This window comes from Stegostoma tigrinum, chromosome 6 (assembly GCF_030684315.1).
Source record: "Stegostoma tigrinum isolate sSteTig4 chromosome 6, sSteTig4.hap1, whole genome shotgun sequence".
Classification (NCBI taxonomy): domain Eukaryota; kingdom Metazoa; phylum Chordata; class Chondrichthyes; order Orectolobiformes; family Stegostomatidae; genus Stegostoma; species Stegostoma tigrinum.
The window spans coordinates 76,747,748-76,759,870 of NC_081359.1; the positions used below are offsets into that span (position 1 = coordinate 76,747,748).

Sequence of the window (12,123 nt, forward strand, 5' to 3'; positions counted from 1 at the left end):
TCCAAACTGAACATCTTTGAGCAGATTAGTGCCATGTGCTGTTCAATAGAACTGTCAATGACCCCCACCAGGGCGGCATGGTGGCTCAGTGGTTAGCACTGCAGCTTCACAGCGCCAGGGACTCGGGTTCAATTCAATCATCGGGTGACTGTCTGTGCGGAGTTGGCACATTCTCCTCTCTGCGTGGGTTTCCTCCCACACTCCAAAGATATGCAGGCTGGGTGGATCGGCCATGCTGAATTGCCCGTAGTGTTCAGGGGTGTGTAGGTTATAGGGGGATGGGTCTGGGTGAGATGCTTCAACGGGCGGTGTGGACTTGTTGGGCCAAAGGGCGTGTTTCCACACTGTAGGGAATCTAATCTTACTTTGCTAATGTTGGGATGATAAATTGTCTAGGTTGGACTTGTCCTTTATTAGACAGAACATAGCTGGGCAATTGCCAGGTTGATGCCAGTGTTGTAGGCGCCTTGGAACAGCTTGGCTAGGAGCATAGCTAATACTGGAAGAGGTCTTCATACCATTGACAGAAGATTGTTAGGGACCATAGCACAGTGTCAAGTGTCATCAGCTGTTTCTGATACCATGTCAAAAGAATCAAGTTGGCTTAACACTGGCACCAATGAGTGGCAGAGATGGATCATTTACCCAGCATTTAAGGTTGAAGGTGTTTGAAAAAGCCTCAAGCTTGTCTCTGCAATGATGTGCTAGGCTCATCCATCATTGGGGAGGTGGATGGTCATGCAGCCTCTTTCTCTTATTGGTTGCTTACCTGTATACTACTATTCATGACTGGATTACAAAGCTTACATCTGATTTATAGTCTGTGGGATTCCTTAACTCTTTTACATGTCGCTTGGCACTTGCTATTTCTTCAATGCAGAGTTGGGAAAGACACTCCAGTTCCCACCCTCAGTTACTGAATGGTGTTCTCAGTAAGATTCTTATAACACTAAACTGATTCCAAATGTGCTGTGCTGTGAAACTGATTGTTACTCCTACCACAAAATTGAGGTCAACGTTATTGTTTTTTGTGAAAGCATGTATCTAACAGAAACTTCCAGCAACTGCAGTTAAGTACAGAAATGAGGATATCGCTGTCTGCATTGCCTGGCTCATCTAGAAGCTTCGGCATAGCAGCCCCTCACCAAAATTTTCAGCATTAAAATACACACAATGCTGTAGATCTGCTTTTTAGTGAGCAAGTAGTTGTATAGTGTAGCTTTCCAGGTTGATAACTTTAAGTTTTAGCTATGCCTGGTGCTACTCCTGATATGCCCACCTACATTCTTCCTTAAACCAGGACTGCGCTCCTGGCTGGATGGTACTGGTAGAGTGGGGGAATATGCTAGGCCATGAAGTCTCAGATTGCGGTTGAATATAATTCTATTGTTGCCGATGGCCCCAGTGCCTCATGGATTTCCCAGTTTGAGTTACTCAGTTTATTTAAAATTTAGCATGGTGCTAGCGCCAAATAACACTATGGAGGGCAAGTTTAATTTTTAATAACACATCAGAAAGTAATTTGGAAATGTGTGTCAATTCCAAGGAAGCATATGACTGCAATTAAGTGCCTGACAGAGCTGCTGTAATGCTATTGCATGGGACATTTATACAAACAAGCTTACAACAGACCAGAAAGCCATCTTTAGTTTGGAACAGTCAAGTATTCAAGTAATTCAAGTAATGGAGAACAGTTACTTTTAGCATGTTTCAGTTTTTGAAGCTTCCAACTCAGTAGTGTTTGGTTTGAAATCTTCACGTTGTAAAAACTGAAATAGATGAGGCTATCAGAGTCATGAAGGGTTAATGCCAGCAGATTTGGAAAGGAATTGCAAAGTTACCTCTCTGCAATTGAAGGAAAATAAACTGTGAAAAAAGTCAGTTAAATAAACCTGAAAGAATTGCGATTGGAGTGGAATTGTTCTGGAATTCAACATTTGTAAAAGGTTAATATTGGGAAATAGTTATTAAGAGATATCAGTCATATATAAGACACTCCTTTTGCATAATGAACTCATGATCCATTGTTAGAGAACATTTGCAGCATCATGAAAATACATTTGTGACTAACCCCTGTGGTAACCAATTGTGATAATTAAACACACGATTGATCAAGTCAGGTTTCTTTTTCTGGGATCGGACTCATCCAGTATTGCTATCAACTACAACGATGGCATGAAGGCTAGGTTATGCAGGATTTTCATCCACTGATTTCCTAGCCGCTTGCTACCAGTCTAACAGCTGTGTATGCGCCTGTGTTCTTCCTCTTTTAGGCACTTCTTCCAGTTGGTACTTGCTGGGAGGATTAGCTGATTCTTCAGCTGAAAAGGTGGGGGGAGGGTGGTTGCAGACTCTCAGACATTTGCAGTTCAGGAGATGGCATTTTGGACCAGCAAGTCAACAAAGATCCTCTAATTGCTCTAATTTCATTTCTTAACTTTTGGTCAATAACCTTGAGTCTATGGCAATGCAAATGGATACCTAAATACTCCTTAAATGATACAAGAGTTTTTACGACTCAGGCACTGAGTTTCAGACTCCCAACGCCATCCTAAGTGAAAAGATTTCTCCTCAAAGAATGATTCTGAATGCATTTAGGATACAGCTTAAATAATCTGTGTAACAGCTCTCCAAAGGTTTGCTGATGTTAATACTTTGATAGGGTTGGGTTTATTGTTGGTGTTTCCAGTGCCTTGTTTAATGCCAGGTGGTGCTTCTGGTTTCACTCCTTTTAGACTGAGTGGTTTCCTAGACATTTTAGCAGGCATATAAAGGTTAACCACACTGCAGCAAATTTGGAGTCATATGTCGGCCATGCTTCTTACTGTTTTCCTAACAGTAGGTTAAGAATTTCAGGTTCACTGTCTGAAGTATCTCAAATTATTTTTGCACGCCCATCCTGGCAAACCTCAAAGATCTATCCACTATTAGATGAGACTCTGCTATTAGATATCACTTATTAAATAATCTGGATTGTGGTAAGAGCTACACTGGTAACCAGTTTAAGATCATCAGCCAGGCCAACAATGTGATGCATTTCTATGTGCTGGAAGCTACATATATAAAACATAAGGGTATAAGTGTAAGCTAAAGAAACTTGTACATACATGGCACCTCTTCCAAAAAAACAGGGTCAGTGAGTCCGTCAAACTGTGATACATTCCTATGGCAACACCCTGACCAATTCAAATACCTGCCTGGTCTAAGAATTAAGACTGGCAGTTAACTATTCCTGCTGCAACTTTCTGCCAATGACATCCCAACCAATCAGCACCTTCTTTTCATTCTGTATAAAGTGGGGTCTTTCTCTCTTTTCTCCCCACCAACCCCGATCTGCAAAATCTGTTTCTTGTGTCCTGGTTCTGATGAGTACAAGATAATAAGCAGCACCTCTTATCTCCTTTTAGCAATGTTTGAATTGATCTTTCTTGGCCATAACTTTGAGAAGGGGGAAGGAGCATTTTGTTGAAGCAGGAGAGAGAATCTTCAAGCTGGCCCTTCTCATTCCTCCATTACAGGCATTTTAAATGGCTTTCATTCTGAGTCAAACACTGAAAAAGGCAGCCCTGTTCCTTCGGAGGCATATAATATCACAGGGTTCAATATATTTTCTATGTCACTTTGACAAAACTATATTGCATCTATGTTAGTGTTTCACATCGGCAACAGGTGCTTAATTTAAAACATTCAATAATTAAATAAATTTAAAACATCTTAAGTTCCTCTAAGAGGATTTCTTTTTTAAAATTGTAATTTCAAATCAGGACAACACCCAAGTCAGAGATAGACAGCTTATAAAATTTTTATTCACAACTTTTTCTGTGTTATAGAAGCAGGTCCATACGGTTCCAAAAGCTGTTAAAGAATTACCTACTGCAACTATTAACACCACTGCCAAGCAGTTAATAGGAATTTGCATCAAGATGTGGAGAGAACCGCTGCAATTTATTCCTTGTATTAAAAGTACCAGTGAACATTAATCAGTCAAGGAAACCTGTATCACTGCTAGAAAAAATATACAGACCTTTGGACACTGCAGAACTGCAGAGCATTAATTAAATACTACTTCCTGAAGTGTCACTCCATTCTGCAGACATTGATTACAAATGTGTGTCTAAATGGATACTTAAAGAGATACCTTTAGAAATGACACACAAGACGCACAATTTCACTTGTTCATATGCAATACTTCCGGAGTCTGACCATGGACCAGCTCATAGTAAAAATATCTGAATACAAGGGACATTTAAGGAAATTGTAATTGTATAATACAAGTGATTTTTGATGCCATGGTTAGTGTGAAACAAAAGCATAGTTCCATATTATTACATTAAATAGAAACAATGTTAATGGTGATGAAAAACACAAAATAACGTGCAGACCATGCAAAATGTGTAACCTTCCTCGCTTTAATTTAATATTTGCACACTTTGGTAATTCTCAGAGAAGTTATACATTTTTTAAAATTGCTACCTGGGCCTATTTCTGAATGTCTCTTCAAATAACAAAAAAAAATACAATTCGGACACTAATTGTGCTCAGACAGGATTTTCTTTTCCTTGCTTTGATTGATCTCTGAACCAAAATTCTAAAGGACTTCTGCATTTTGGAGAAGAAGGGGTGAAATTCATTTTCTCCTTCTCCCATTGTCTCTTGGGGCGAAGACTGGGCTGGGTTGAACTGGGTGTTAATGCAAAATTAACCTACTGCAAAATCTCTGGGAAATGTGCTGCTGTGACCGGCTAGGTGTGAAAGTAGTGTACATTGGTGCTCAGGTGTTGTGGGGAAACCTGCTCTCAGCTTAATCTCTCCCCAGGAAGGACGGTGACATCAGGTGAACATTACATGAGAGACTGTCAGTGACTAGTTCATCGCATTACCCCAGGACACCAACTTACTGAATCACCAAGTGACTAATCTAAAGCAAAGGATTTTTCTGTATTAATAACTTGAATGTTACATAGGAATACTATCAGACGTGAGATTTTTACATGAACATTGAACAGACCCCCTAAAATTCCAAATGATTTAAAAAGAATGAGTCCCAGACATTTACTCATTTTGACAGCCTTATTCAGGTATGGCTGAATAGGTCAGTCATCATTTTTCTTCATTTCAAGTTGGCAAGCTGTTTTTGGGCTTTAATTTTATAATAATCTCAAGGTCTCATACAGGCAGTGCCATTCAGGGTGAGTCTATGCAATCATGACTTTCCCCCATGATACTGCACTACCTAAGGTGAATGCAGAACAATCTTCAGTTTATGAAATTCAAATGAATTCAACATATAAATTGTCTCACCCAGTTCATCCTCCAACTTCTGCTCAAATAAAATTAGCCTATTATTAGATATTTCTCACTTTACACATGGGGAAGGTGGGTTCGAGGGTAGGAGAGTTGACAGTTATGCTCCACATAAGATACAGTGTTGTTTTAAATGATTATTTTTCACAAGCACCTACAATTTTACATTATTAGAATCTGATCAGGACAGCAACACAGTATTAGTTCAGGTACAGCATTAGATCTCTGATATCAGTGCGAGAGTGAAATTAAGTCAAGCTAGTAGGCTAAGGCCACAGAAACAAGGAATCCGTTTTTTTTTGTTGTTGGCTGCTGCTGGGTACGGTCAGCATGCTCAAAAATCTGATCAAAATTTTAATCAGTTCAATACTTGAGGAGGTTCACACTATTCAGTCTGCTGCAACCTTTTGTTTGGTGGTATTGTAGGAACGGACCATGTCACTCTGTGAAACCGCACCATGTTCTTCTTGAGAAAACGCATAGCCATCTGCAACAGAACAAAGTTATTGAGCAATGCTATTTGGGCATCTGTGTCATTTCTATTCAAAGTGTTTTACTTTCATGTCCAGTTTAAAAAAACAATCTGCTTAAATTGTTTGGCAACTCACAACACTGATTGCTGCAAAGAACTGATATTCTAGGTCCATATATACTGGGGTAAAAGGAATCACAAGGGAATAAATGATTTGCAGTGTCAAGGTTTTAAAAAAAAAGGTTATTGAACTTGTGTTCTCTATTTTTCTGGAAATGAGACAGGTTATCTAGTTGCAATTCTCAATTGTATTGAAAGGGGATTGACAAAGTAAATGGGAAGCGACTTACTTTCTATATTGAAGGGTTTAAATAACAAGGTTGAAGGTTTCTAAAAAAAAAATACACAGCTTGGAGTAAAAAATAAAATAAAGCGGAAGTGCCCTGGAACTGAATTGTCCAAACAGACTCAAAGAAATCTGATGGATCTATAACGGTGAGGTCCATTGTCTTTCAGTTCCTGAAACACACACTTTATCCTTTGCCCTTGCCACTGTCTGTACTTTGTCATTCTATTTGATTTTGAGTTGAGAATCTGACGTGAACTCCTCTCCATCACTCAAATTTCTTACTTCCATCATCATAAACTACATATCTCCATCTCTGTCTCAGCTATTTTCTAATGAAACCGCCAATATCTCTGTTAACTCCTGACACAACTATTCAAATGTTCTCCTGGCCAGACTCCTAACCTGCATCCAGTGTAGGGCATGCTTTAATTGGAGGCAGGATTGCCTATCAGTGTGCTGCAAGATTTGGTGGTTAATATACCCTGCCAGAACAGCATCCCTGTAGTTAATACAACCATCCTAGCAACATTAATTGGTTGGAGAAAGAACATCAGCTCAAGCCCTATCTCAAATAGAGCTGTACCAGTTAAGATTGGAATTATAAGCAATCCCCAGATTCAAAGTCTAGGATCAGATAAGTGCACGGGGTCTTGGGGTGGTGACAGAACACCAGCTGGGTCAGTCTGTGGGAGGAGGGAGCCTAATGTGGAAAGGGGGCTCTTAAGCCTATCCCTCTTGTCCTGGTTGGGGCACGAGCAGCATACTTGTCTGGCATCACTCATACTCTGAATTCCTCCTACCAATCTTATGTGTGCCTGGGTGGGAAGCAGCTCAAGCCACTTAAGGACGTCAATTAGGATGAAGGTGGGTGGGTTGCACAAGGCCTTGCCTATCCCCTGTAAAACTGTGTTCAGTTCAGGGGCATGCTGGAGCTTGGCAGACAGGTCACCCAGGAAACCTTGTATTCCCTACCAGATAAAGACCATAAATACTTCCCATAAAGTTGAGTGCATCCAAAACTCAGCTGCCCATATTTAAATGTGAACCAACTTTCTGTTCACCCTTCACGGCTATGTTCGCTGACCCACAGGAGGTATCAGGCTGAATAAGAAGCTGGAAGAACACAGCAGGCCAGGCAGCATCTGGAGGAAAGGAGCAGTCAATGTTTTGGGTATTAGCCGAATATTGAAAGTGTATGTGAATACAGTTGGGGTGCTTGTCTAAAAAAAACTTGAATAAAGGTGGTTTATAGAAGTGTGTCTTTACTTTGGGGATAGCTACTTAAAATAACCATCAAGAACCTTACGAACTGCAGAATGAAATAACTCAGATGCAGAACTAACTGCAGTAACATGATTGCTTCTCAGGAAAACACTTACTGAGTGATGTAATAACATTTAGGGCAGTTGCTGAAGAGGTGCACTAGAGAATGGTTGCTGCTTAAGGCCTTTCAACCATAGTGCACCGAGGCACTGGGAATGGCAGAACTCTTTGGGCCGGGCATTTCAAAAAAATGTAAATCCAGACTTGGGGGCGGGGGGGGGGGGAGACAATGGCCTTGTGGTATTATTGCTGGATCGTTAATCCAGAGACCCAGATAACATTCTGTGGACCCGGGTTTGAGTCCCACCATGACAGATGGTGGAATTTGAATTCAATAAAATATCTGGAAATAAGAATCTAATGATGACCGTGAATCCATTGTCGATTGTCAGAAAAACCCACCTGATTCATGAGCATCTTTCACGGAAGGAAACTGTAATCCTTACCCAATCTGGCCTACACGTGACTCCAGAACCACAGCAACGTGGCTAACTCTGAACTGCCTTCTGAGCAATTAGGGATGGGCAATAAATGCTGCCCTAGCCAGTGACGCCCTCATCCCATTAATGAATACAAAAAATAGAAAATATATTGAAGCACCCAGTGGAGCATCGTTTGTACAGAACTTTATATCCGTTGCAATGTCTATTAATTCTAATATGAGAGGTCTTTGCCCTTGGCTAAAAAGTGTAGTTTATCAATATCAATTCCACTACAATTGAATGGGACATGGAGGCAAATTGAATTTTCTTGCAAATATTCAAATATACAAACTGAAATATTTTGTATTGTATTTTTACACATTTTATAAAGTAAAATACAGTTTTGAAAATGAAAACAAAAGGTTAATAGGCTGCCTGGTTACCCTAAGTTAAGCACATTTTCCAGCAAGTTTAGCTGAGCTTAGTTAGTAGCAATCTTTGACCCAAATGATTGGGATTTCAAGCAACCCTCAACACATCAGCATATTAACACATTGGCAGTGTTGAGGAAGTGCTGCATCATTGAAAGTGTTACTTTTGATGAAATTGAGGTTTTTTGCTTCTTTGTTTGTTCATGCTGGAAATTCAACAGCAACAGCCATTTCATCACCATTTTCCCAATACAGCCAAAAATGACAATCAAGCGTCATCAATCTGATCATTGTGAGATGTATGTGCATTAAATAACTGTCATGTCTGCAAATGTTACAATAACTTCAAAGTATATGTGAATACCGTTGGGGTGCTTGTTAAACAAACTTTTAATAAAGGTGCTTTACAGAAGCGTGTCTTTTCTTTAGGGATGACTACTTAAAAAAAACCATAAAGAACCTTGATTGATTCTACAGTTCATAACTCAGATGCAGAACTAACTACAGTACCATGACCACTTCTCAAGTCAAGAATTATTAACTTAGCATAAACTGGATACCAAATCTGGAATCTTTATGATCACTGCAGGAGTTCCATAGTCACAACGCTATTACGAGAATTTTGATCTTCTTGATAGTCTAAGATGTTAAAAAAATACTTTGTAGCCAGCTTTAACCAAGAAAACACATCACCTACTCAAAAGGTCCCTGTCAGTGGACACTTTACACTTGGGCACTATCTGGTGGATGGTATCACTGTGCTATCAATCTTTTGCGTGTCCACTCCACTAACCACTTAATTGAGATATTGGTAGTGTGTTGGAGAAAGGATCCACATTTTAATCTATAATTAAGATTGTTCCCTTGAACAGGGATAGCCATAATTCAAAGCACACAGCCCAGGCACTTGGATCAGTCTGTACATAGACTAATTTAAATTTTTCACTTGAGATTTCACATCTAATTAAGCAATGAAGCCAACTCATTACATATATCACACTCGTACACAAACAGAATGTTCCAAGTAGGGTCCTCAACTTACATTAAGCTCATCATTAAAAATTTAAACTTTAATGGAGAACTTTTTCTAAAATTAAAATTCATTGGAAAGACCATCATAATTAATATGTATCTGTGGTTCTCGTTCATTTCTCATGAAATGCACCCCATAACACAAAAGCAACTATATTTCCCCATATAAAAGCCACATTTCTTAACAATAGGGGCGAGCACATTTGCTAATAGTTCACTAAAGCTATTCATCACGTTTAAAACACCATTTCTGGTTTTGGCCAACTGAGGGGAAAAGAGCATTTGAGGATCAGGATCTCAATCACAATCACAAGCCTAAGGTTATGGTTTACTGGACAGCAGTAATTCTCTGCTCCCATATGGTTTGAAGACTTGGTCAATATAAAGTAGACTCCTCAAAATACTGGTGAAGCACCATCAGCAGTCCATTTGCACAATCCAATACCAAAACAGGAGGCCCAACATATGAGCATTAATCACTCAAAACCAGCTTCAATGGATGGCGTGTGCCAGTCATGTGTGACACAAACTCCTGAAGCAACTGCTCACTTGGCACTTGTTTATGGCAGGAGTCACTGAAGGAGAGAGCATAAGTGTTTAGAGATGTCCTGGAAAGCAAAGTTTTTGGGAACTAATGAAGAGACTTGGTCAGGAGCATAATAGGTTTTGGCAACCTGTAATCAAACCTGTAAAGAATTCAACAAGCCAACTGTAACACAGAGACAAACACCTTCAAGTAAATTAGATTCCCTTGTAAATACATAATTTCTACAACCAGGAAATTCTATCAATCAACAGAAAGTAGATTGTCAATTGGTTTGCACAGGCTGATTTTTAATGGAAAAACAGATTGAATTGAGGTTCTTTTGGGAATCTGGAGCACAGGCCATCAGATGCTTTAACTAAGGTTTATTGCAACAAGTGTGTTAAGCATGAATCAGGTTTATTAGTATTCCTAAAGTTTATCAATAATAGGAAGGATGATTAAGTTAAGACAAAGTTAAATAAAGTTAATATAAATAAACCAAAGAAAAATAAAGCTAAAAATAAATAGAAGCAAGGTATGGGACAGCAGCTCAGATATTTGGAGCACATGTCCTCTAGTATACAGAAAATGTTGATATTACCAACGGTGTAGATGACCACGTGCAGAAAGTGTCACCAACTGTAGAAACTTGTGCTTGAATCACAGCTGGACTAACTGTGGGGCATCTACAAGGCTGAGAGTTATGTGAGTAGCACATTTAGAGATGTGGTCACACTGCTGGCTCGGTATGGAGGTAGAGATTGAGTGATTAGCTGTCACACAGTCCAAGAAATCCAGACAGTCCCCTAAAGTCCTGCTCTGTAATTGGCTTCCCATTTTGGTTAATGGTAAGGGAACTGGTTCCTCAGATGAGTACAATCACAGTTATGTTTGTGGTACAGTTAGGGGCTCAGTTGTAAAGGAGAGGAGGGAGAGGAAGAGAACAGCATGGGCAATAGAATGTTCTGAGGAAGGGTAACCGGACCAGAAATGTTAACTCTGATTCTTCCTTCAAAGATGCTGCCAGACCCGCTGAGCTTTTCCAGCAACTTTGTTTTTGTTGCAATAGATTTGTTAGTTAGGGGAACAGACAGGCTTTTGTGTGGTTCTAAACATGACACCAGGATGATGTATTACCACCTTGGTGCGAGGATCAGAAATATCTAAGAATAGCTGTAAGATACTCTGCTGGCAAACTGTGAACAGCTAGAAGTTGTGATTTAGGTGGGAAGTGGGCTGACGCCTTGAATGCCGAAATCAAGGAGCTTTTTTGAAGGAGATTGCAAAGCATTCTTTGAAGTATTTTCAATGCACCAATCTCAGGATTATTTGAGGTCATGCCTGCTACTCAGCACAGCAAGAGGATAACTAAGCAATCGAACACATGGCTGGAGAGTTGGTATATAAGATAGACATCAGATTTCTGAGGCACTTTGGCCAGGGGAAAGCAACAGCAGCAGCCAGATCAGTGGCATATGCTGGTGAGGCAAGAAATAGGAAGACAGCTCAGTTGAATGTTTGACTAAAGGGCTGGTACAGGAGGGAGAGTTTCATGTATCTGGATCATTGAGACCTCTTCCAGTCTGGTGGGATCTGTACAAAGGCATGGTTGTACCTAATCTGGAAAGGTACCAAATCCTTGCAGGGAAGTTTGCTAATGCCACTCAGGAGGGTCTTACATTAGTATGGCAGAGGAGTTGGGCCGGAGTAGAAGGTCAACATGTGGAGTGATTGAGGAAAGGATTACTCAACATTAAGTCAACTAAGTCTAATAGGAAGATCAGGCAGGGCCAGGTTAATAAACACCGTGGGACTGGCAGTCTGAAGTGTATTTATTTCAAAGCAAGGAATATGACTGGTGAGGCAGATGAACTTACTGTCTGGATTACTGTATTGAACTATGATGTAGCAGCCATTACAGAAACTTAGACCATGAAACATTGGAGAAGAAATTAGTCCATTTGGCCCATCAAGTCTGCTCTGCCATTCAATCATACCTGATAAGTTCCTTAAACCATTTCACCCACAACCTCCTCCCCCCTGTGACCTTTGATGCCCTTGACAATCAAGAACCTATCTCTGTCTTAAGTATATTCAATGACTTGGCCTTCTGTGGAAATGAATTCCATAGATTCACCAATCTCTGGTTGAAGGTGTTTCTCCTCATTTCCATTCTAAAGGACTTCCCTTTACTCAGGTCCCAATCTCTCCTGCCAATGGAAACATCTTCCCAACATCCATTCTGTCTAAGCCACATTCTGTAA

The 12,123-nt window shown here is 40.1% G+C and overlaps 1 protein-coding gene across 4 annotated transcripts in view; it reads right to left on the reverse strand.

Annotated features, from left to right (window-relative positions):
* Window positions 1–3,784: 3,784 nt before the first annotated feature.
* atp8a2 (ATPase phospholipid transporting 8A2) overlaps window positions 3,785–12,123 on the reverse strand; it is a 498,882-nt gene continuing 490,543 nt past the window's right edge. For all 4 annotated transcript variants that reach the window (XM_048533131.2, XM_048533132.2, XM_059646682.1 and 1 more), the window contains one exon: window positions 3,785–5,791. In XM_048533131.2, coding sequence (XP_048389088.1) covers window positions 5,694–5,791 — 98 coding nt within the window. In that variant the 3' untranslated portion in view covers window positions 3,785–5,693. The remainder of the gene's footprint in view (window positions 5,792–12,123) is intronic.